Source organism: Pipistrellus kuhlii, unplaced genomic scaffold (assembly GCF_014108245.1).
Source record: "Pipistrellus kuhlii isolate mPipKuh1 unplaced genomic scaffold, mPipKuh1.p scaffold_m20_p_12, whole genome shotgun sequence".
NCBI classification, from domain to species: domain Eukaryota; kingdom Metazoa; phylum Chordata; class Mammalia; order Chiroptera; family Vespertilionidae; genus Pipistrellus; species Pipistrellus kuhlii.
Genome location: NW_023425427.1, coordinates 8,607,669 through 8,634,318, shown reverse-complemented (window position 1 = coordinate 8,634,318; position 26,650 = coordinate 8,607,669). Strand labels below are relative to the sequence as shown.

The window sequence follows — 26,650 nt, the reverse complement described above, 5'->3', positions numbered from 1 at the left end:
CGATGGGACAACGACTTGCAAACGAAGCAGGCCGGACCCAGGCGGAGCAGCGCGGGGAAGACGTCACTCGTCTGGAGGGGCGTGGTCGGCCTTTTCCGCTGGCGGCCCCAGACAGACGGAGGAATGCTATTGTAGTCGATCCTCACGTTGACGTAAACCCCAAAGCCCCAATGGGTGGCGTCGGTGGGCGGGGCCTGCAGGCCAGTGTCGCAGTGCGCACGCGCACGCCGCAGGCCGCGCGCCGGAAGGACCGCCTCCTCCTCCAGGCTAGCATGGAGGAAGTGCTCGGGTCTCTGGGGGCGGAGGGAGCGGTGCCCGAGGTCGCCATGGCTACCGAGCCGGTGGCCGTGGGGCCCGCGGTGCCGTCACTGGTGGATCGTTACTTCACTCGCTGGTACAAAGCGGGTAAGTGGGGATGATGTCTATCTCTCCTGAGCCCTAGGGGCCTGATGCGGTAGGGACTGGGGTGACAGCCACGCGCGCGCTCTCTGGCATTTCAGCCCTACGATGGAAGGAATCTAACAAGTGTGTGTGTGTGTGTGTGTGTGTGTGTGTGTGTGTGTGTGTGTGTGTATTGCTTTGTTTAGGCATGAGGGAATAGGTATTTGTAAAGGCTGAAATGCCAGCAGAGCGCATTCTGGGGCTGGCAAGCGCTGTGCCAATTCCTGGATGGGTTGCTGGCGGGAGGATGGTTGTCTAAGGTGAGGTTGGCAGGGGCTGGATGGCCATCTCCTGGGGTGCCTGAAGGGTTAGAGCGGCAAACCCTATAGGGAGTGGCCATACAGAAAATGGCTTAAATGATTTGGTCGGAACCAGATCAGTAAACAGAGTAGCCAGATTATTATGATCAGTAAAGACTGTAGAGATGGGGAGAAGGTGGGTTAGAATAGAGGCATTTAGAAAACAGAATCTAACCATTTTTGTGTATTGCCTTTTTTTTTTTTTTTTTTGAGTGGGTTTATTAAAGTTTGGGGCAAGGAAATAAGGAAGGGCTTAGGATAAAAGCAACAGGAGAGCCGAGACCGGTTTGGCTCAATGGATAGAGCGTCGGCTTGGAGACTGAAAGGTCCCGGGTTCGATTCCGGTCAAGGGCATGTACCTTGGTTGCGGGCATATCCCCAGTAGGGGGTGTGCAAGAGGCAGCTGATCGATGACTCTCTCTCTCATCGATGTTTCTAACTCTCTATCTCTCTCCCTTCCTCTCTGTACAAAATCAATAAAATATGTTTAAAAAAAAAAAAAAAGCAACAGGAGAGAGAATAGGTGGGGCTGCTTTGGCTCTCTAGAAACCTGACTGTAGAGAAGTGAGCCTAGGCAGGGTGCTGTCAGCTCCCTGGGTCAGAGAAAAGGGGTCCTTGGGAGCAGGTCCAGGGGTTAGCTTGGGATGAGCTGCCACTGCCCATTGCTCCCCTGGTTGCAAGTCTCCTGATGTTCCTTAGAGTTTTGATCAGGCCTGTGGAGGAAGGGATAGCAAACCAGAATCCAAGTTTTACTAAAAGAGAAGCCGCGGGCATTCTATACATCTGCCACTTAGTCATTGGGTATTTTGTTGTTTGCGTGTGCAGTGCATATCGGTGGTGGAAACATCGTTGGGTTCCTTGTTCTAGCCCCATACTTGCTCCATTGCATTCAGGAATAACAGGTGTACTCATTTTTTAAAATACTGTAGCATAGGTGTTATTAGCCAAATTTTGGATGACTAACTGTCCCTGTTTACCAATGACTGAGGGATTTTCCGGAATCCGAGACATTCAGCGTTAACATCAGGACAGTCCTAGGCAAACCAGGAGTTGGTCCCTCTAAAACATACACTACTGTATTGTATAAAGAATGCATTGCTAGTCTCATTTTTCTAATAGAAATAATGTGTACTCATTTTAAAGCGAGGATAAAGCAAGATGGAGCAAAGAGTCATCACTTAAATGATGAATGAATGACTCCATCTGGGCCACATCTCTTTACTTTATAGCAAGCCTTTTTTTTAGGTATATCTTTTCAAGTAATGAAAGAATACAAGTGATTGGTATGTGTACAATCTTCATAATTTACTATCTCTATGAACCAAAGAAGTGCTATACAGTAAGTAGTAACTATTGACTTCACAACCTCCCGACCTGTTCATTCTTCTAGATGTCAAAGGAAAACCCTGTGAGGACCACTGTATACTACAGCACTCTAACCGGTAAGCAAATTGGGAATTTTAAATTTAAAAAAAAAATTTTTTTTCTGGTGTAGTAGTCTGGTATGGTGTTGGATTGAACTAATGTTCAATAAATGGTCATTTTTCACTGTGTTGAAATAGTATGATTTATGATAGGAGTTAGGTTGACAAGAAGGAGCCTTTCGGTGCCTACTCACATTAAACAAATGTGATCATTCAAATGGACCACCATGCCCTCAGTCAGTTACTAAGGCCTGATGTAACCAGCCTTTGCTTAATCATTGAATTGCCAGAGCCCCTGGAGAAGGCTATGGTGGAGGTCTAGGTGATATCCTGTATACATTGAGTAGCCAGATTATTATGATCTCTGAAGTGTTCCTGTGTGTGTGTGTATGTGCATGAATTCATGCATGGATGCGGTCTGGCCAGGGGGCCAGAGGGAGGGGACATGGGCAATTGGCCGGCCTACCTGCTGGTCAAACTCCTGGTCGAGGGGACAATTTGAATATTAGCCTTTTATTATATAGGATATACACTGAGTGGCCTGATTATTATGTGTTCAGAGATCATAATAATCTGGCCACTCAGTGTATATGGGCATGCCTGACTACTCTCTCTTCTGCCTCAGTGCTACCTGAAGACCTCATACTCTTCTCTTCTCTGGGAAGTATATAAAACCCCATTTTCTCCCATTTTATTATTGCATTCCTATCTACAGAAACCAGAGGAAAATGAGGGAAATGATAGTTTGACTAAACAAATGTCAGTTCAGATAATCTTTGGTCAGGAGGAATATTGTGTTTTATGAGGAAAAATTATATCAAGCAGTAATCAGGACCAATTTTTGCTCTTTATAGAATATGTGTCATCACATTGGCAGAATCTCATCCAGTTCTTCAAAGTGGAAAAACAATTAAAAGCATTTCCTATCAAATCAGTACCAACTGTAGCAGACTTCAGAACAAGGTCTCTGGGAAATTTAAACGGGTATGTTCCTATAATTCTCCACTTAAATCCTCTACTTCATAGTAAAGATAGATCCACTCAATCTTAGAATCCAGTGATGTATGCTCAGCATCCTTCCTTGGCAGTTTGAGATTGCTGATCTTAAGAAAACATTGACCCTAGAGAAATTCTCAGACCAAAAAAATGAGGTATTTCAGGAGGTTTAGGGTCTGTCATTTCAGGTTCTCTATCACCACCTGTCACCCCCAGGATGAAGGGGAAGGTGGGTTTTTGAAAGGACAACTCGAATACCACTATAAAGAGATACTTTGTCCCTCCCAGTTTTGTTAAGCCAGCTTTTGAGTTCTGTAAAACTCTACACCACATATTTCCACAAGTAAATTAAAAAACAACAAGAACATTTCCTGAGGTGGGGGGGGGGGGGAAGCAATTGTGTGTGTTTTTTTTAATATATTTTATTAATTTTTTACAGAGAGGAAAGGAGAGGGACAGAGAGCTAGAAACATCGATGAGAGAGAAGCATCTACCAGCCGCCTCCTGCACACCTTCCACTGGGGATGTGTCCACAACCAATGCACATGCCCCTGACCGGAATCAAACCCAGAACCCTTCAGTCAGCAGGCTGACACTCTATCCACTGAGCCAAACCGGTTTGGGTAAAAAAAGCAATCTTAAAAAATATATAGTATTTGCACCTTAGCATTTTCCATCGCCTATTTCATACACATACAGCCACACCCTCTACTTCCACATAACGCTCGGTTGTACAAAATGCTATCTCTACCCTCTACAACCCGAGGCAGGATGAGCATGTTAAAGGAGAGGATCACTTTTAGTAGATCTATCACAGAGGATGCTTTAGGTCCTTCGTGTACTGAGTGCGTACTAACAATTTCTGCCAATAACCCTCACTGTGACAGAAGACCCTTGTTTATACTCCCCTTTGTTGGCCTGAAATCCCCTAACGACGTGGCTTATGAGTATTGATATTTTCCTCACCTCAGGAAACATGCACTTAGAAAAGCACATGCCATTCTTAAAAAGACAAAATCTGCAAATTACAAGTAAAAACACTTAGTACTTCTGAAAGTCCTGTGATAAATCTTTACCCAAAATAGTAACACTGTTGTTACTACTGAAGAACAGAGACAGAACAAATAGAACTCACTGCAGATAAGTTTTCATTAGATCTCAGCACTGCCTGCCATTTAGTCTTCCAAGGGAGGTGATAAAAAGGAGTCAAACACTCTGCTCTTTTGACATAGTCCCAGTGGTAGACAAGCCCTCTGGAATGAGTACCCCACCCTTCTAAAGGTGGGGAGTCCCGCCGAAACCGGTTTGGCTCAGTGGATAGAGCGTCGCCTTGCAGACTGAAAGGTCTCGGGTTCGATTCCGGTCAAGAGCATGTACCTTGGTTGCAGGCACATCCCCAGTAGGGGGTGTGCAAGAGGCAACTGATTGATGATTCTCTCTCATTGATGTTTCCAACTCTCTATCCCTCTCTCTTCCTCTCTGTAAAAAATTAATAAAATATATTTTAAAGGTGGGGAGTCCCATGGACTAGTATTTTGAAATGAAGTATCCACATGCAGAGGAGTGAAGCCAATGTGGTACATAGGAATGTTGTACAAGAATGTTTTGAGGGGTAAAGATCATAAAGCAGAGCAAATTGACCTCAAATGTCTATGTTCACTCTGGGAAAAATTCCTGGATGGGGGAAAAAGAGCAATACACGAGACATGGCTGCCTCAGTTCCCATGAGCCTCCTTGTAGATTTTTGTCAGAAACTCCCCAGATATGTCCATAGGGTATGGAGTACATGAAACAATAACATGCCTTAGCATTCTAACAGATGTCAAAATGTGGTATTGCCCTAGCCAGTTTGATTCAGTGGATAGAGCATTGGCCTGTGGACTGAAGGGTAGCATGTTCGATTCTCTTTTGTTGGCTCAATCCCCAATAGGGGGCGTGCAGGAAGCAGCCGATCAATGAATCTCTCTTATCATTGATGTTTCTATCTCTCCCTTTCTCTCCGAAATCAATAAAAAATATGTGTATTTTTAAATGTATTTACTTCTGGGTTATAGGATAATGGGTAAATGGCTCTTATTTGCTACTTATAACTTACCTGTTTTGCAAATTTTCCTCCAAGTTCATTACTTGTTAACTAGAAAAACATCCCTTTTTCAAACCATCTTAGAGAAGGTCGGAATCTTAATGAAGTTAACTTTGTACAATATTGGTGTCACACTCTCATGTTGAATTTTCTATTATTATTTATTGATGGACTTTCCTACACTGTTGAAACCTTTATAGCTATATGCAGCTTTCTCATTTGAAGTTCCAAAAATATATTCTTAATCTTTAAACTACCTGTTATCACATGTCTTAGTTTGCTTTTTCCCCTAGAATTCAGGTTGGTACCTGGCCCATAGCAGGTACTTACATGTTTAATAAATGATTTTTAAAACACTAATTCCATAAATATATCTTATGATGACACTGAGGGCTCCCTCTCAAAGGAAAGTGAAAATGTATATCAATTAATTACTTCCTCCCTTTCATTTTCAGGGAGCACAGTTTCTAACAGAACTTGCACCTCTGTGTAAGATTTACTGCTCAGATGGGGAAGAATATACTATATCTAGGTAAGTTACTATTTAACCACAAATTAGGAGATAAAAAAGGAGGTAATATTCTTTTTCAAGACAATTCTTTTTTTCAATAGCTGTGTTAGAGGACGACTGATGGAAGTGAATGAAAATATTCTCCATAAGCCTTCTATTCTTCAAGAGAAGGTAAAGGGGGAGAAGTATGATCCCATCCACATACTTTTCATCTGATTTTTGTCATATGACAGTACTAAATGTTCTATTTCCTTTGTAGCCATCCACTGAAGGTTACATTGCAGTTGTGTTGCCCAAATTTGAAGAAAGTAAAAGCATAACAGAAGGGTTACTGACACAAAAACAGTATGAAGAAGTTGTGGTAAAACGCAGTAATGCTACAACAGCCACATCGTGAGGACTGAGATGGCATAAAAAAGCAATGCGGCACTCGATCCGGACACTGAAGTAGTACCACCGTGTGGCAGGAGCGTACTCCGCAGCCAGCCTTCTGCAGGGAAGCCTGTTTGTTTCCCCCCTTTCTCTTACAAGACAAGCCTCGGTTCCCATTCGTCTCAGACCTGCCCAGCCATGGAGCTAGCCTGCTCCTCTTTTGCTCTTCTCTTTCTAAAAAATGACAAGCAACATTTCTGATTAAAAAGGAGAGCATTTTGGGGGAAATTTGGAAAAGAAGACACAAGTTTTAAAGTAGCAAGTAAAAATAATCTATGCATCCTATAACTCATTAGTAAATACTACATTTTGACATACTTCTGTTTGAATGTTATGGCATGGTTAATTGTTTTTGCTCAAACTTCCATCAGTTTGATGGCAAAGGAAACAACAGCTGACCTTTATTACCCAGCGTGCTTCACTGTGACTCTACCAGAAAGTCTAGTCCCACCCCTTCTGCCCCCAGTCCTCTCCAGGCTGTAGTAAGAGGCTGGGTGTAGATGTACCTTCTCTAGTCCTTTTGCCACTGGATGTCCTTCCTCTCTGAGGCAAAGCAGAACTAACACTATGGCTTCTTCTATGAGGAACAACATGAAAAGGCTTTGAAAAATACAAAGGGCTTTCCTAATTTATGGAAGCATTATAATGCAGTACATACATTAATAGTGATACAGTAACAGTCTCACACTAGCTACAGGGTAACAAGAAAGGAAAAGTTACTGTAATTCAAAGACAGGCCTTTGAATAGAACAAAAGCTTTCACATTTGAATTAAAAAACAAAACTGAATATATGTTTTAAGATTGCATACTTATTTATACTTAATTTTAAATAAAAGACTTTAAAAATGTTATTTTTTAAAGGCTGAAACATGTCTATCTGTTTTTAAATCCAAACAGTTGTTTATACAGAAGGAATCAATTGACATGTAAATTCCTTTAGTTCCCTTTCTTATGCTGTAGAAGTCCTAAGTCATCCCTTCCCCACCCGACTTGAACTTAAATAAGAGAATATTATTTCAGGTCTGTAAAAGTGTCTTGTAAATAAAATTTAAAAATTATTTCTGACTTACAAGAAAAACTTCTTGTAACTTAAGTGCCAGCATGACTGTCCCCAGGTATACCCACCAGGCACGATCCAGGTGGTAACTCTGCAGACATCTCCACTGATCCTGCTGTGACTGAGAATGTATCAAACCAGCAGGCCCTGGTTTGGGCAGCACAATGATTGTAAAAAAAAAAAAAATTGTATATTTTACATATAACTAACTACCTTTCATCATTCACCATTATTTCTATTGTAATTTAAAAACATTTTGGTTCCAGGGAATAAAAATCATGCTTTATGATTTTTATAAAGAAGAGGCACATACAATTCAAGTTTCCTTCAATAAAATACTGACTACCTAGTTTGTAGTACTGCGGGTCTTTGGAATCTTGTGACTGTTGTGATGGCTAACCCAGATAAGAGTCAGACAAGCTTATAAAACTAGCCAGTTGGCAACTGACATGTCCTGTTAAGATTTCAAAGCTTTGGGATACAAGCACTATCGCAAGTCCAAACCAAAGCTAACTGCATTATATCAGGTAGGCAGGGCCTATAAACCTTCCATCAAATCCCACCCCACAAAAACAAGAAAGGCTTTAAACCCTGAAATTAAAAAGAATAAAGATGTTTATTTGTTTTACAATGAACATTCCAAGAGCACTTATATAAAATGTATGGTTCAGAATTTATTTTAAATCGCTTCTTAGTTCTATCATTCTCTTATATCTTCCATTCCATCAGTCACTACTGAAGACAGTTTAAAAACTACTTTTTTAAAGCCAGCACAATAGGTTCAGGATTCCAGCTAGTGTTCGGGGTAGACGGGCTGCTCGGCTACAACTAGAACTAAAAGCCATCTCCTGTGAGTTCCTCCAGGATTCCGGGGCCTGAGCTCCATGACCCAGCTTTGCGGGTGGAAGGGCTATGCATCACAACAGATGGCCTTGGCCTGTGAAAAGCTTGTTAGAGAACAAAAGTGCGCTCCTCGCATGGATGGTCTGTGACAGCGGGTGGCCAAGAGGCCCACTCACACTTAGAGGGATTGAAGAAGAGTCCACAGGCTTAAGAAAACTGCTTCCAACCAGACTACTGTGTATTTCCAGCTTAAATTAGTGTTCTAGATGATAAGCTTAAATAAAAAACGGAAAACAAAGTTAAAATATGCCAAAGGTAAGCACATAATCAAAATAGATTCTTTGGATTAAACCGTCATTAAGACAGCTGGGATATTTGGCTTGATTTTTAAAGAATATTGGTGGCAATGTCTCATTTTAAAATCACACTGCTATTAGAGGTCTAGCAACTACCACAGCACTTCATTGTCAAAAAGCCACGATCGGTGTCATGATCAAAAAATAAAGCAGAACTTCAGTGTTATTTTCTTTATAAAGTGACTGAACTCCAAAAAATATAAAAGATCATTTGCTTTAAAAATGTCAGCTTTGCCATATGGTGTTCCCGAGATCTGTCCTCAAAAACTTCTCAAGTTTTACCATCCACGGAATCTTTATTCGTGACTGAGACCCATCTGTTGTTTTCCATCTGAAGCTGGAAAGAGTTAACATAGTTCATTTATTCTTTAATTTCAGAATGAAATTTGTAAAATTAAATAACTATTTTCTTTTGCATTGTCCTTTAAACTAGTTTTTAAAATGTGAGAAGATAGAAAACTATCTCACCTTCTTCAGTAGTTTAAAGCAAAGTGAGAGAAGCTGAACCAAAATAGCCATCATCGATCTTGTCTTTGTAATACATTTATCAACCTATAGTGACAAAAAGTGAGCAAATCAAACTCCTTTACAATGGTTACTTCAAAAGACTTTATCACCATTTAACTTTTAAATGATAACGTTTCTTCATCATGGAACTCCAAGGGTTCTTGATAACCTGAGGCTCTAGAACACAGGTGCAAGGATTGTTGCTGGTTCTTATGCCCAGTTCATGAATCCCCAAAGAACGGATGGAAAATCAACCCGTTCTACTTTAGGCTATTTTGGGGTTTCTCTAAGCATTTCAAATAATGGCAGTGAACCCCCTACTTTGTATTGTAATTCCTCCAGCACTATGCTTTGTGGCACTCCAATTAATTCCCTATGAATGGAGCCCCTACTCAGGAGTCTGTGCCTTAGACATGTGCTGACGTTAGGATTAAGGGAAGTGACTTAATGCTATGGAATTAGGCATATCAAAAAAGCTGATTTATTAGGCGAACCAACTGCTTCTTGGGTCATTTAGAACTGCAGATAATAGGTGACTCACATTCATGGCAAGAAAAATGGAAATAAATTGCTCTTCTGTGGTTATTAGCTTTTTATTTGAAGAAAAAGGGCTGGAGGCTAACCTGCTAAAGAAGTGCCCAAGTCTCAAGTGCCTCCCTGGATAGCCCACCCTCACTGTTACCTTTAGAAGCCCTTGATTCTGCACAGGTGTCTTGGTTATTGTCTGGAGCTGGTGGCAGAGAGGGATTAGCTTGTTTATTTCCAGGAGAAGCATAAGCTTGTCGTCATCTTTCAGCTGAAATGTAATTTGGGAAGTTATAACATAATTCCAACAAATTCTATCTTTCAATCTTAAATAATATACCCCCAAAATGTGTATTCATGACATCACCACCAACTCATTACCTGTTTTGAGAAAGCTTGTGCACTTGAAGCAACCTTTAAGCCCTCTTCAGCGAAAACCTAGTGGGAAGAAAGAAATATAACTACTTTCAATGTACATCTTCTGGATAGTTGGAAGGAAAAATACTCATAAAAGGCCTGTCATGGTGCACATACGTTTTCCGTTGCACCCAGGAAAAAACAAGATTTTAGTGGTATCCAGAAGGTTGCTTCCCCTAAGGAGGTTCCTCTACACCTGGACACTTCCAGGGTTCATGGACCTATGATACTTAGCCATACAAATTGTGTCTGACCTTCTGGAGGCATCCAAAGCTCACCCTGTAATACCCCTAATTATAAATGGGTGACGAATTTTAGAACATGAGCTGATAAGGCTTAGAACATCCCTACTTCCAGCTAAGCAAGATAAAATTTGTCACCTACACACATTCTTTAACCAGCCACTCGAGGGGAGCAATTCAGATTGTTTTTTGCCTGTTCACCACGCATTTCACAACCCAGTAGGAGAACAGGATGATGGAAAAAAAACGGTGACAAATGAGTTGGACTGATAAGAATATTCAGTTTAAGTGAAAGATACCAGGGGAGTAAAAAAATGAAGACTTGCCAAGACCGGTTTGGCTCAATGGATAGAGCGTTGGCTTGGGGACTGAAGGGTCCCGGGTTCGATTCCAGTCAAGGGCATGTACATGGGTTGCGGGCACATCCCCAGTAGGGGGTGTGCAAGAGGCAGCTGATCGATGACTCTCTCTCATCGATGTTTCTAACTCTCTATCTCTCTCCCTTCCTCTCTGTACAAAATCAGTAAAATATATTTTAAAAAAAAATGAAGACTTAACTTTAAATGGCAGCAGTAAGAATGAAGTGAACAGGACAATCTGAGAATGATTTGTGAGGAAAAAAACAACAACAGGTTTTGCTCATAAATTATCATAGATGAGAAATATGAATGCGGCAATAATTTTAGGGATAACTCACTTCTCTGTCCAATAGCCTTAACACGTGCTGTTATTAGATAAACTGATCTCAAGGTCAAATCATCCTTTGCATCCTTCCCTCTCCTTTAAAAGGAAGACCAATGAGTTTTATACTGAGCTTCTAAACAAATGGATTGATTCACTCATATATTCCTCCTCATTCTACATTACCACTTTCTATTTTACCTATCTCTTCTTCCCTTCTAGCCTATAAACCTTTTGAGTGCAAGATCCACATCAGTCTTATAGTGTGTCTTGGTGTTTTTTTTTAAAACCAGCATTTTTGTAATTCTTTTTATTATTATTATTATTATTGATTTTTTACAGAGGGGAAGGGAGAGGGATAGAGAGTTAGAAACATCAATGAGAGAGAGACATCGATCAGCCGCCTCCTGCACACCCACCGGAGATGTGCTCGTAACCAAGGCACATGCTCCTGATCGTAATCGAATCTAGAACCCTTCAGTCCGCAGGCTGACACTTTATCCATTGAGCCAAACCGGCTTTGGCGTGTCTTGTTTTTAAAACCACCATAAAGCTGATTACTTCCAAACCTCTCTCTCCATTCCTGAACTACCCTGATATCAGTCTTTAGCAAAATAATGTTCAATTTCCACCCTGTAGATCTGGTGTAGTACCTTGGTGTCCCCTATCTCAGCAAACAGCACTACCATTTACCCTGTTGATCAAGCCAAAAAAGCTTTATAATGTAGTCAGATCATGCTACCTCTCCTCAAAACCCCCAAAGACTTTTCCTTCACACCTGGGGGAAGAAAGTTTCTTCCGTGGCTACAGAGATGTCATATGCTACCAGTTTCTTTCCGGCTCACTCCATGTCATCTACACTGGCTTCCTTATAGATTCCCCCAGCCTAGTTTCATACCTCAGGCAGGGCCTTTATACTTGTTCTGTCTGCCTCAAATAGTCAATCCCAGGATATCCATCCATCTCACTTCCTCAGTTACTATCTCTATGCAGATGTTACCTCCTTAGAGATGTCTTTTCTGATGGCCCCTCTATCCCCTCTCTGTGCTTATCCTACACATTTTCATCTCTAAGTCCTTACAAACGGGCATTATATACTCGTTATTGTCCTTCTATTAGAATGTAAGCTCCATGGAGACAGGGGCTTTGTTTTGTTCACTTTTATCCATAGAGTCTGACCCATGTGTCCAGGGTCTGACATATGGTAGAAACTCCATCAATAGTCAATGAACAGTTTATGTTCAGCAGTTTGTAGGCAATTCAACAGGCATCAGTGTCAGCTCACACAAGAAGGTGAGGAATGGATCTTCAGCAGTGAAATACCTATTTTGCTGTGTATGACTTGGAATGAATCTAGAATTTATTCCAACTGTTTCAAGAGAAAAAGCTCATTTCTGTAAAGTCAACTTTACAGAAAAATCCAGAGAAATATTTCTACAATTCTTCTGACTCAGTGGACAAACATCCTCTCAAGCTGCACCTCCCTTTCCTCGAGAGGCCCAGGTGGAAGCATGGGGAGGCCAAAGAAAGTGGTATAAAGGTGATTAAACTGACAGAAGCAAGAATACTCTTGGTTCTGGAGGGGCGAACAGACTGACATGAGAGTCGGGAAGATAAGAAGAAATCTTGTCATCTGCTTCCATGTGTCAAACACAAGGCCCGCGGGCCAAATCCGTCCCACCAGGCCTTGCAATGTGGCCCGCACCGCGCTGTCATCACTGCACTCCGCTGCGTTTCCATCACAATGACAGTTTATGACTGTTCAGTAAACCATTCGGCCCGCGATTTAGGCTGGATTTTAGATTTTGGCCCCTTCTCTGATTGAGTTCGACACCCCTATATCTAAAGCATCTACCTAAGCGAGAAGAATTAGAAATGGGGCCATGTGCAGTTCCATTACACACACAGGGCACAAGCGTGGGTGTTGGTATACCTGTCTCTCCCTGATTGCCCCAAATCATCAAGAATATGGAAGAAAAAAGGAGACTAACGTGTACCGAGTCCGCTCTGATAGTCTCAAGTCTATGACTGATACTTTCTTGTGTGTTATCTCATTTAATCACTAGCATTCATCTAAACAATAATGAAGAGGCCAAAAAGCCTTTGAGCATTCAGGAAAATATGAGAGAAATGCATCTGCTGACAGCATAGTTTCACCTACTTGGGAAAACCTAAAACTTATTATGTCCTCTATTGATGACATAGCCCATTCTACTTTACTCCTATTATATTTAAGGGTGTGTTTCCCCCCAAAAAAAGCTCCATAAAAAGCTACAGCAAGCTCTCTACTTTTCTTTCACTCTCTGTAGTACACATGTGTGCATAGGTAAGCACACAAACATGATACCATAATTATTTAGAAATTAGTTTTATCCATTTTAGCCCAGAATTGAAGTAGCAGCAAAAAATGGAAATAAAATTTACCTCTAATTGATGAATTAAATCCTGGGAAGTTTTCAGTGGCCCCTCTCCCCTGAAATAAATGAATTAATAAGAAGGTAAGAAAAAGTCATTGTCTGGGAATTGGTTTTGCAACATTAAAGTAATAAAACATTTTGTATATTAAGAGATCCCAAATTTTGAAGACTCTGGAATAGATTCATAATATTATGATTTTATTCTTAAAACAACTTTAATTATTATTTCTTGGACACTTTAATTTTTTTTACATATTATACATCTTAATATTATAATTAAAAAAAACATCTCACAAATTATATTAAAGTTTTATTTTTCCTATTTTTCTCATTTCTCATTCCAATTTCAACTCAAGGAGTTCAGTTGTCTTTGATAAAGTATGTTATTTAAGTTTCAATTCTGAGTCTGTAAAATAATCGTAATAATACTTGTGTACCTCATCAGAAGGTTAGGGAATATCAGATTGAAAACCACCAAGAAAAATTAGATCCTACAAATGAACAGTGAATTACCACAAAGAGCAACACAATGCATGAATCTGGACTCACAATGCATGAGTCGGGAGGCTAAGAAGTTTATATAAACCGTTAAGACAACAATAAACAATAGCCTGAAGAAGAGCTATAAAATTACCCAGGAAAAATACAAAACTGGATACTGCGAGGTCCAACAGATAAGTCTCTGAAAGAAGCAACTAGATGAGATTGGTAAACCACACAGTCTTAAGGGAAAACAGAAAGAATTGGAGAAAAAAACAGGCCTACTAAATATGCTGGTAGAAAACAAAGCCAGCTCCAGGTTGTACAATTCTCTTAACAAGACTTGCCCAAACAGCACAAGGTGTTATCTATCCATCACAGAATCTGATTTCCTTGTCCTGAGATTCAATGTTCCTGTCCAATAACTATCTTCGAGCAACAAATCCCATTCCACAGAACTGGAGTGTTCCCTTGCCCTCATAATGCAACCTCTCATGCTTCCCATCTCTGAGGGATGCATGTCATCCTTTATCAAAAACCACTATTCTGACTGTGAAGCAAAAAAAAAATGCTGACCATATCATCCTGAAACATTCTGAAATAAGAAACAAGAAATAAAAGGGGAATGGCAAACAGGAAAAAAATCTACTCATGAAACTTTTCTTAGGGCAGATTTTATATATCAGACTATGTTCATTAATAATGTATTTCTCCAGTTTTTATCAGTCAAAATAAAGTTTTTTAAAAGATCTGATTTTTATCACCATGAGATTATTAGCATGATTCCAGCCAAAAGTAAAGATCTTTGTTATTTCAGTTTATCTGTGCACATTTTCTTGTTGAGAAAACAAAGGAGTTCTATTTTACTTTCTTTTGTAGACTTGACTTAACAGATTTTTAAAAGATATGAACTAAAGAAGGTCATAGTGCTGGGAAGACTTAATCCCAAGAGAAGCTCACTAAAACAATTAAGAACAAAGGAAGGAAATCACCAAAGAGGAAAGGTCACCAATGATGGAAAATATGGTAAGGTGTTAACAAATGACTGCTCAACACAGAAAAAATAGCTCAACTGTCATTTTTCCTTTGCCCTCCAGAAGAATGGTTTATCTTAAAAGAAACAGAAGACACACACAAAAGGGAAATGAATGCTGAGTCCTCAAATTCTTTCCACTAGTACACATCCCTCCCTCATGTTCCCATCCCACTAAAGAGGTGGACATTTATTTATCCTCTCAGACTTTCTGAAAATAAATTGGACATGGTAGCTCTTTCTTTTCTTTTTCTCTTGAAAGTAAAGTTACCTTACAAAGATTCCTGCTCTTTCAAGAGTTCCTGTGGAGTAAGATTTCTTATTTATAGAATTTATTTGTTAAAACCTACCAGCCTGTGGATATAAATTGCATTGTCCAATATCAGCTTTACCAGTATAAATGTAACTGCCCCCCATCTGCCTAGTCTTCTGCTTATTTTTGTATTTTGTTCCGACTCTGGGTAGGGAAAGGGAGCTATTTATTGAGCCCCGATGCCCACACAGTAGTAGAGAACCTACCAACTTTAATCAAGCAGCTTTAATCTACCAACTTAGATTCCAGACTAAATGGGTTACATTTCAGAATACTGAAACAACATGCAGCTGTGAACCACTGCTGACAATATTTCAAAATCAAAATGAGTAAGGAGAGGCCATAACATTAGATAGATCGAGTACTTTCTGGTTCTTAAAGATAAAAAAAATAGATTTCAGAAAATTAGTGAAATGTTTCAAGTCATTCCGGGAGAAAATTCTAGAACAGACTATTGAGCTGATAACCGATATTTAGCAACATGGTATTACTATCATATACACATACTAGTATACATTATTATACCATATAGGGAGGTTATTATAATGGAAGATTTTGGAATATTTGCTCAAGAGTCTTATGATAATTGCAAAGTTATTGAAAATCTGTGCTACACAATAAATAGTGACACAGATATTTGGCACTCTGTTGAAGTGGTAGGCCTAATGGTTCTATTATTTGATCTGTTTCTAATCAATCATTTATATAATGATTTAAAAGGCATGTTTTGTAAACTTACTGATGCTGGCTGGGTTGATGTAAAGGATAAAAAAAGTAGAATCCAAATTTTGAAAAGAATGGGATATAAACCTAGAAGAGAATCCCTACTACATCTAAGTCTTAATTGTGTTCTTGTTGCTTTCACATAATTGACATAAGAACGACATATATAGACTTCTACCATGCATACGAAACTGACTCAACCTATCAGTGATTTAACATGGCATTTTTTTCTCTACACTAGATATTACATTGATTTTATTTTATTTATTTTAATTTTTTAAAAAAATATATTTTATTGATATTTTACAGAGAGGAAGAGAGAGGGATAGAGAGTTAGAAACATTGATGAGAAAGAATCATTGATCAGCTGCCTCCTGCACACACCCTACCGGGGATGTGCCCGCAACCAAGGTACATGCCCTTGACCGGAATCGAACCTGGGACCTTTCAGTCTGCAGGCCGACGATGCTCTATCCACTGAGCTAAACCGGTTTCGGCTTAAATTGATTTTAAAAGATCAAAATATATTTACCTAGTAAATAAATATACAGAATAGGCCATCTTGGACATGTTCCGCCCATATCGAACAATCTCATTCTCCTGATTCTCCCACTTCTCAATCTCGCAGTTGGCATCGGAGGTGAGCAAACCCAGCTTAAGTCCAAGCTTTGCAATCTTGGCTTTCTCCTATAAGATATGGAGAAGATATTTTAATCACAATAATTTTGTTATTACCAATGTAAGAGGGAGATTAGAAGTAAGATTATGAAAAAGAAAAAGGTCTTACCTCAGAGTCAGACTTCTCTGGCTTTAATGATTTCAGGTTTCCATTATTCTTCTGTGACATTAAAAAGATCAAGATAAAAGATTAAGTTCAATGTGAGGAAATACAATAGTACTAGAAAGCATAATAAGACACCTGTAATAAAGTTGTAACCTAAACATTTTCAGCACACACTTCTTAAAGTATATTAAGTTGTTTACGTTAAAACAAAGAACTGACTGCAACTACTCTGCCACTATGTGAAGCTCAGCTTGGAAAAGGTAGGTAGTTAGAAATCTGGGGCGAGGGAAATGGAGCAGAAGGACCAAAGGACTTGGGCATTTTCCCAGAGTCGTTATTATAATTATTCTTCTGAAATGATGTAATAAAATTAGCCACCCTCTGTAGAGGTCCATCTGCCCCTAGCGTTATGACTGGAATTCAACGCCTATATCTGATGTGCCTTTGAGGGCTAAATTTCAGCACCCTCGTTTCACTGACATCCTGATTCCCAATTCTTCACCCAGCTTGTATGGAAGATTATATCCAGAATTTAGGGTTTAATATTTGAACCAACATGTTGGACATGCCCCTATATTTGAAATAGCAAATCTGTTTCTATGTGAGCTATTGGAACTCAGAATCTATTTTCCCTGGGAAAGCAGAAAACACTGTCCACCAGTTAGGTTTCCAGGCTTGCCCGCAGGTGCCTATTGACTAGAAGGATAGAAAACACTACTCATAGCAATGGTCCTTTGAAAAATATGTTCAGAAGTCCTCAGTGATGGCAGACCAGGTTGGACATCCCTCTCACGCTGAGATCTGTTGGGAGCTCCCATGGTTGGGACAGGAGTTCCAGAACAGCTGGGTTCATGGACATAAAGGGTCCAGAAAATGCAGGGAAACTTTTTTTTTTTTTAAAGGAAACAGTTATTTAAACAACTAGAGGCCCAGTGCACAAAATTCATGCACAGGTAGGATCCCTAGACCTGGCGGCCCTGATCTAGGCCTTCTGGCTGCTGACCAGGGCCTCCCTCCGATCTGCACTGCCCTCTGGTGGTCAGTGCCCTTTATAGCAAGCGATTGAACTCCCAGTCTCCTGGTTGACCTCCCAACAGGATACTTTGAATATCAGCCTTTTATATATATAGATACACAATCACAATCTCTTTCTCTCTCTCTCTCTCTCACTGAGAACACAAAATATAAATTATAATAAAGCAAAACACTCATGTTCTCACTTAAGAAATAGATCATCACCAACATTTCTGAGGTATAGGTGTACCTCTCTGTTTTTGTTGCCCTCATTATTACCATGACTTATTACTTCTAGCCAGCTACTGTGTCACCAGTTTTACTGTAGAGCTAAACATCCTCAACTTTTCCTTTTTTTCTACTCCATAGTTTATATTTGCTCATTTAATATAGCCCTTTTGAGGTTTTCTAATGCTCCTTGCTATAGAAGAATTGGGAGAAGTTAAAGGACAGAAACTAAGTTCAGGGAAACTATAAGGTTACACACACACACACACACACACACACGCTGCCTCTTATGTTCATTAGAAAATAAATGGAGATAATCAATGATCTCTTTGGCTCCTCCTTGTAAAGTTGCATCATCTGTATCTTCTTCCTTAACCTAGTAGACTGTAAAGCAATTAATAAAGCATTTAGAAAAGAAAATACCTACAGGTTTTTAGGTTTTATTTTATTTACAATTTTATGTACCATGTTTTCTTTGAAATTGATTTCTGTTTTCATTGTTTTTAGGTTTACTTTTGCAAATTATTGTTAAAGTATTTTATGAAGATACAGGAAGGGAATTGCCTGAAAAGGTACAGAAACAATCTTACTCATGCAACCGAGCTTGCCATCTAGTGGACACTACTTTGGAATGCAGTAAGGTACATCAGCTTCAGTTATATAAAGCTGTACATTTCAAGTCTCTAAATAGAAATAGCATGGCATAATGTCATCAAGGTAGGAAACATTAAGAAAGTCTACAGAAAATGATTACAACATGACAATGTGAATTAGATAAGAGATTAAAGAACAAAAAGACCTCTGACTTCAGATTATGGCTTCTTATTAATCATGCTACCTATTCCCTCAACCTCCAAACCCAACACAAATAATCAAAATATGAACTGAAACTAGACTTTATTCAGAATAACAACTATGAGCAATCAACATTTAATATCCTATTTTTAATGTCAATTATTGGGGGCTAAGTAGCAATAGGCAGCAAGAGCATAACTGAATTCTGAATAAAAAACATTCTGAAATGTACAAAACTACTTACCAGGGGCTTGGGAAGTGAAAGGTAGCCATACTTCTCTCCTACAAACAACATATAGAACTTAAAACAAATTTTCTATTATTCACATCTAATTTAAAAACATTATTAAATAAACAGGAATATCAGCTGATTCGTTTTAAAATGTTGGCTATTAATCACATATGATTGAGAAATAAAAGTGTAATTTGATGGTGAACACAGGGACTGTCAGCAGTGCATCTTTTTTAAAAAATATATTTTATTGATTTTTTTATAGAGAGAAAGAGAGAGGGATAGAGTGGAAGAGAGAGGATAGAGAGTTAGAAACATTGATAAGAGAGAAACATTGATCAGCTGCCTCCTGCACACCCCCTACTGGGGATGTGCCCTTGACTGGAATCGAACCTGGGACCCTTCAGTCTGCAGGCCACCACTCTATCCACTGAGCCAAACCGGTCAGGGCCTCACCATCTATTTTAATTCAAAGTATGAATCCTGTCCATAATACCTCTTTTTTAAAAAAATAAATAAATATTTTTATTGATTTTTTACAGAGAGGAAGAGAGAGGGATAGAGAGTTAAAAACATTGATGAGAGGTAGTGGGGATGTGCCCGCAACCTGGGAACTTTCAGTCTGCAGACCGATGCTCAATCCACTGAGCCAAACCGGTGTCGGCCATAATACCTCTTTAAAAATGATCTTAATAAGCATGAGAAGAGGGCATAATCATACTTATGGATAATTAGCTTAGGGGAGCAATCCTGTGTTATCTACCCTGTGACCCCCTGCAGTGCCCATGATCCTGAAATGTTCACACTTACTCTCCAAAAGGGAAAAAATAGCCAACTGTTTCAGTGTTTCTTATTTCTCTAAGGTACAAAAGAGTTAAAGAAACCAGAAGGTAGGGATAAATAAACCCATAAGAGAGCCTTTACATAGTCGGGTCTGCTACGTTCCCACTCACAGTCCCTAGTACCAGCAGTTCCACTCCCTGAGGCCCTCCTTCAGCTACTGTGCTTGGCTCTGCTCCACATTCCTGCCCTCAGTGAGACCCAGAAGACTTGACGATCACTGCAAAACTGATCATTCTTGCCAAGTAAGTTGATAAAATAAAATAAAAAAGATGAATCTGAATCATTTTATAATTTTTTTCACACAAGTCTAATTATTGCCATTAATTTGAAGCAGAGCAAGAATATATTGACTCAATTATGCTTAGTTATTATATCAAATTAAGGAGGCTGTCTCTGATGAAAACATGTTCTAACCATTAGGAATAATTGGAAAAACAAATATTTAGGGAGCACATACTTGGTACAGATATTTGTTTTACAGAATTATTTTCAAACCACTAAATCCTTTGTTTAATACCGCCTAAATCAAAACCATAATTGTGCCATCTTTATTTCTGAGTTTATACTTCAAGATCGATTAAGCTCACCATTAAGTCCCAAAGGCCCTCTCATCTTATGAGGGTACCAAAATGATTTCTTTTGAAAACCTAAATGAGAAGTGCTGTTCCCGTTTTTAATATTCAGAGCTTTTCTGCATCTCTACAAAATAAAACAAATTCCCCAGGGACATATAAGCCTCATCATTTCATTTCACTGAAGATGTGCTACATTACTCCCTACGAGAAGGCCAGTTAGCTTTTCTGGGTTCAAGAGGGGCTCTCTACGACATGCTTGATCAGAAAAGAAACCATGTCCCAGAACCATTTAAAACGAATCCCTAACCACTGGACAGTCAGATGATTGGCTAACCTCAGGAGTGGGATTGACAGATTGAAATCCAAACCCAATCGTCAACTTCAAATCCTTCTTTACTTTCACATTCAATCACCAAATCCTATCAATATTATTTGTAAAACTCTCCTGTTATCAGTCCTCTTATTTCCATGTCTATTACCCTCGAACCATCAACTCTTGTCTGGATGGATCACTTCCATGTTCCAGACTCATGTGTTCCCCAAATAAGCTTGTATTTATCCACAAGCATGTTCCTCTTCCTGCACTCCCCATGTCACTGACCAGCACCCTATGCATCCAACCTGCCAGGTGATGAATTACACGCAGGGCTATGAGACAGGGCTACCACACATCCTTAAAAACTGAGCTTAGTCATGTGAACTCTAACATGCGTCCAACAGAACCAAGGAAATGCAGCTTCCTTAAAGGGGGGATAGAGTCTGCAAGCCAGGAGAAGGCTTCTTCCTGACATTTGTCTAAAATAATCTCAAGTTCTATGCCGGGACCGGTTTGGCTCAATGGATAGAGCGTCGGCTTGGGGACTGAAGGGTCCCAGGTTCGATTCCAGTCAAGGGCATGTACCTTGGTTGCGGGCACATCCCCAGTAGGGAGTGTGCAAGAGGCAGCTGATCGATGACTCTCTCTCATCGATGTTTCTAACTCTCTATCTCTCTCCCATCCTCTCTCTACAAAATCAATAAAATATATTTAATAAAAAAAAATAATAAATAAATAAAATAAAATAATCTCAAGTTCTCAATGCTGCTACCTACTCATCACTAAGGGAAAGTCAAGTCTTTATCTGGTCCCTTCTAATATGAAGGCTACGGAAGTTTGGTGAAAAGACAAAAAGATCAGCTCTAACTGGTTTGGCTCATAGAGCATCGGCCTGTGGACTCAAGGGTCCCAGGTTCGATTCCGGTCAAGGGCATGTACCTTGGTTGCAGGCCCATCCCCAGTGGGGGGGAGGAAGGGTGCAGGAGGCAGCTGGTCGATGTTTCTCTCTCAACGATGTTTCTAACTCTCTATCCCTCTCCTTTCCTCTCTGTAAAAAATCAATTATATAAATATAAATATATATATATATTTTTTTTAAGACAAAACACCAGAAGACAAATATTTATTTTTTAATTCTTTTTAAAAAATACCTTTTTATATTATTTCAGAGAGGAAAATAGAAACAATGATGAGAGAGAATCATTGATCGGCTGCCTCCTGCATGCCCCACACTAGATATCGAGCCCACAACCTGGGCATGTGTCCTGACCAGGAATCAAATTATGACCTCCTGGTTCATAGATCAACACTCAACCACTGAGCCACACTGGTCGGGCTGATTTTTTCTTTTTCTTTTCTTTTTTTTAAATATATTTTATTGATTTTTGTACAGAGAGGAAGGGAGAGAGATAGAGAGTTAGAAACATCGATGAGAGAGAGTCATCGATCAGTTGCCTCTTGCACACCCCCTACCGGGGATATGCCCGCAACCAAGGTACATGCCCTTGACCGGAATCGAACCCGGGTCCCTTCAGTCCCCAAGCCGATGCTCTATCCATTGAGCTAAACCGGTCCCGGCTGATTTTTGAGTTCTTAAAACAATCCCAGGAGGCCCGACTGTGAAATGTGAGTGTCTTGAGTAAAGAGAACAATGACTGAACTCTCAGAATGACTCAAGTATGAGAACACTTTCTCATCGCTTAGCATGTTGTTTGCCACTTAATTGGTTGGTTCCATGATAGTTGCAAATATATCTGATAATTTTCCCAATTGTGAGAGTCAACATGTGCAGGGCAGAGCTCTGGTGGCTATGACAGTTGTAACATGAGTTATTACAGCGGCAGAGAGAAGTGGGATCGGAAGAATACCCTCAGCGCTGGGTGGCAAGCAGTGGGCAGGTGCAAGGTGAACAGGCAGGTCTGTCGTAACCACAGAGCAGGCAGAGCAGCCCCATGACAGGGACTCAGCCCAATCAATAACGGTGAACTCAGAGGTGGATTTCGTGGGAAAAAGCTTTTCTTAAGAGCTTCATAATAAAAAGCAAGGATTAAGAAAGGCACTGTAAGAAATTAACTCTATCTCAGTGAACCCCACATAAAGATGTCGTCTGATATCTTTACCAGTTAAACAGTGGGTGTTCCATGGATAGAATGCAGCAGAGTTTTTTCCTCCTAAAAAGGAATTTCTGTTTCGCCCTAAGGAGGTTAAAGTAATCCTGAAATTTTTTTTCAAAAATATGTTTTTATTGATATTAGACAGAGAGCAAGGGAAAGAGATAGAGAGAGAGAAACATTGATGAGAGAGAGAGAGAAATATCAACCACTGCCTCCTACATACCCCCTACTAGGGATCGGGCCCACAACCCGGGCATGTGCCCTAACCCGAATTGAAGCAGCCACCTCTCTGGTGCATGGGACGATGTTCAACTAACTGAGCTACATCAGCCAGGGCAATCCTGAATTTTTTAGGATAGGTTACCCAAACCTAAAGAAGACCTAAAGAAGAGGTCTATTACATAATATCCAGCTTGAAAGTCAAAGAAACCACAGTAACCATGTAGTCTAAAATAAGTCTGTGACTTTTCCTGTGTCAAGTCTGGCCTATCCGCTGTGGGTGCGAGTGCTAAGAAAGGCTGGGAGCCACTTCTCTTCCTTTCCTAGCCAAGTCCGAGGGCTAAGAGATCATTCTCCTGTAAATGCGGCTCAGTTACCTCACTTTACCTTTTAATGCATGAAGCTTGCCTCACATAAAAACCCATGTAACCACCATAATTACTTTACCCAAGCATCAAAATGATATGCCATTCAGACTAGCTCTCACAGAAATCTTTAGATGTACAAGCATGGTAAACTTTTATTATATTTTATAAATTATGATATATCTATTCTGATTTTTTAAAGCATATCAGCAATTATTCTAAGTAAATATTTTCAAAAATATGTTTGAATGTCCTTAATCAGTAAAAAATATCTAATTTGATATTATTGTGACTTTAAATGCATTTTATTTTAAAAACTAAGCATGCTTGATACTAACAGAAGCCATTTGAAGGGAAAAATATATAAAAATGCAAACAAATAACAGGACACACAGCACAACGGGAAATAAACAAAAATCCCAGTTGATGTTAAAATAGAAAGTAAAAATGATGCCCTCCTGCACATTGTACGGTGTGATTCTACATGTTGTAGAAATAATGAACTTACCCACCATAGGAAATATTCCCAGGTCAGGTGGTCATCAAGGAAAACGATTCCATCCAAGTGGAAGGAAAGCAATTCAAAAATCAAACAACTACATTCATTTCATTATGAAATTAGTAGAAATAAATCAGATAATCACTGAGCTGCAGAAGATATTTGTACTAAAACTAAAAAACAGTTTAGAAGAAACATAAAATGGCTTAATGTCAAGAGGAAAACTAAATGCTAATATTAACTCAAAGAAATCTACTACGCTGTTGTACAACAAACTTTACTGCTTCGATGCTAAATAAAGGACAAATATTATTTTCATGATTTTTTTGTGGAAGATATCTTACTATAAAAGTAACTCAGGATATGACAAGATAATTCATTTTGCATCTGAAGTGTGAAATTGAAAAACTAATAGCGTTACAATAAAATAAATATATTTCAATATGTGGACAGTCTCTCACCTCGTTTCCCTTCAAACACATCATTGATTTCTCTTAGCAACGTTGACATGTCACTAATTTGGGATTCCCATGCTTCACAAAATACATCTAGGTTTTCTTTAGCAATTTTACTAGTTGGATGCAATGTCAATGTTTCAGCAGCAGAAATTATCTGAAGAAATACAATATAAACAAGTGTGATTTTCAAAATCTTAGCACTTAGAATCAATGCAAGACCAAACTTAAGTGTGTACTGTCCAAATCAACTCAATATACAACTATGAAGTAATTTCCACTGATAAGCCTGTTGGCCAATGTGGAGATACATGGTAGGACAAAACTTACTGTTTCTTATAACCCTATCTACAGACAAACAGTACGTGTTATTCCGTACAAACCTTGATTTCGGGACCAATTATACTTGTGTGTGTGTGTGTGTGTGGGGGTGTTTTGTTTTTTATTTCGAGAGTACATTTATTAAAGCTGGGACAGTGAAACCAGGAAGGGTCTGGGATAGAAGAAGCTACAGGAGAGAGAATGGGATGGGCTGCTTTGGCTCTCTAGAAAGGTTGTGGGAAAGAAGTGAAAAGAAACCATAATTGGCTTCTCTTGAATGAGCCAATCTCAATCCACAATGGACTGTTGTCAGCTCACTGTGGAGTCAAAGAAAAGGAGAATTTGGGGGCAAATTTAGAGGGGGTATCCTGGGACGAGCTGCCACTGCCCATTGCTCCCCTGGTTGCCAGTCTGGTGGGGACCTTCAGAGGAGTAGTAGTAGTAGTAGTAGTAGTAGTAGTAATAGTAGTAGTAGCATTGGTGGTGCTGGCAATAGCAGTAGTGGAACAGTAGTGTCGGTATCAATAGTAGTGCGAGTAGTAGTGTAGCTAGATAGCAGTGGTGGTGGTGGCGGTATTGATATTATACGTGGTAGAGGTAGTAGTAGTAACATATGCACACAAGTATGAGTACATTGTAGATATATTCTTGAGATACCACATTAGGTGTTTGACATACATTGATATTAATCCTCAAACACACACAAACAGCCCTCGCTGGTATGGCTCAGTTGGTTGAGTGTCCTCCCACACACTGAGAGGTTGCTAGTTCAATTCTGGTCAAGGGCACATGCCTGGGTTGAGGATGGATCCCCAGACGGTGGCGTGCAGGAGGCAGCCAAACGATGATTCTCTTTCCTCATTGATGTTCTCTCTCTCTCCTTCTCCCTTCCTCTCTGAAATCAATAAAAAATTTTAAAAATGAAATTTTTTAAAAAAAAGGAAGGTCACCAATGGCCATGTAATGGTGAAGCCTCCACAGTAAGGACTGGACTGTATGAGCAAGGAGGAAAGTCACTGGAGAGCTCTCAGAGACTGGCACCTTAGAGTTATGCTACGTTCAAGGAAACTAGAACTAGATGCTTCGCCTGGGGGGCACGGCTGCATGGGCACAGGGCTGACAAGCTGGTGGCAGCCTTATGAGCAGAACACGGTCGCCATCTGCAGGGAAGGCGGAACCCTGGGCTGGCCAGGGTTTTATCCTGCCCTCCTCACCGGAGCCACGGAACAGCGTGTAACCTGCTCACTGTGCCTAGCACTTTAAAGGAAATATGAAAATGGCATTGCTAAAGCAGAGAGCTCCAGAAATAAATATAAAGAATCCAAGAGGCATGCTCTATTTCCTAAATAGACAGATTTCCTAAAAATCCCTTTGAGAGGCAGATGGCAAAGACTAGGTAAAAGCCAAGGTGATGGGCACAGAAAAAACTTCTCAAGTTTAAAAGTTGACAACAGGCCCTATCATCACCGTGGGGAAGAAAATCCGGCTTTTCCTAATCATGGCTGCAGTAGAAACAGTAAACAGAACTGCGACCAGCTGGTTGCACACAGGCAGGAGGGTCACATGCTCTTCTTCTTCTTCTTCTTCTTCTTCTTCTTCTTCTTCTTCACATGCTCTTCTCTTCTTCTTCTTCTTCTTCTTCTTCTTCTTCTTCTTCTTCTTCTTTTTTTTTTTTTTGGTCAATCCTTACCCAAGGATATTTTCCCCACTGATTTTAATATATATATATATATATATATATATATATATATATATATATATATATATATAAAAAATTGATTTTTTACATAGAGGAAAAGAGAGGGATAGAGAGTTAGAAACATCAATGAGAGAGAATCATCGATCAGCTGCCTCTTGCACACCCCCTACTGGGGATGTGCCGCAACCAAGGTACATGCCTCTGACCGGAATTGAACCCGGGACCTTTCAGTCCGCAGGCCGACGCTCTATCCATTGAGCCAAACCGGTTTCGGCCCCATTGATTTTTTTTTTATAGAGAATGAGAGGGAAGGAGAGACTGGAATTGAACCTGGGACCCTTCAGTCTGCAGGCCGATGCTCTATCCACTGAGCCAAACCAGGGAGGGCGGTTTGCTTGTTTTTTGTTGTA

The 26,650-nt window shown here is 39.8% G+C and overlaps 2 protein-coding genes across 7 annotated transcripts in view; one reads left to right on the top strand and one right to left on the bottom strand.

Moving 5' to 3' along the window:
* The first annotated feature begins 2 nt into the window (after positions 1-2).
* On the top strand, positions 3-7,236 carry ABITRAM (actin binding transcription modulator). Its single transcript, XM_036433098.2, has 6 exons — positions 3-405; positions 2,131-2,182; positions 3,019-3,148; positions 5,699-5,775; positions 5,856-5,925; positions 6,014-7,236. Exons 1-6 carry the CDS (start codon positions 3-5, stop codon positions 6,149-6,151), a joined length of 870 nt encoding a protein of 289 aa, XP_036288991.1. The 3' UTR covers positions 6,152-7,236.
* A 605-nt stretch (positions 7,237-7,841) lies between these two features.
* The window catches only part of CTNNAL1 (catenin alpha like 1), a 52,896-nt gene continuing 34,087 nt past the window's right edge, over positions 7,842-26,650 (bottom strand). For 3 of the 6 annotated variants that reach the window (XM_045579933.1, XM_045579934.1, XM_036433090.2), the window contains 9 exons: positions 24,227-24,377; positions 18,847-18,884; positions 16,569-16,619; positions 16,314-16,468; positions 13,240-13,288; positions 9,857-9,913; positions 9,633-9,746; positions 8,912-8,995; positions 7,842-8,780 (listed from right to left, as the gene is read on the bottom strand). In XM_045579933.1, coding sequence (XP_045435889.1) covers positions 8,715-8,780; positions 8,912-8,995; positions 9,633-9,746; positions 9,857-9,913; positions 13,240-13,288; positions 16,314-16,468; positions 16,569-16,619; positions 18,847-18,884; positions 24,227-24,377 — 765 coding nt within the window. In that variant the 3' untranslated portion in view covers positions 7,842-8,714. Of the gene's footprint in view, positions 8,781-8,911; positions 8,996-9,632; positions 9,747-9,856; positions 9,914-12,344; positions 12,456-12,656; positions 12,685-13,192; positions 13,289-16,313; positions 16,469-16,568; positions 16,620-17,239; positions 17,450-18,846; positions 18,885-24,226; positions 24,378-26,650 lie in introns of those variants that run through there. The other 3 variants (XM_036433091.2, XM_036433092.2, XM_036433095.2) reach the window with 3 other exon arrangements.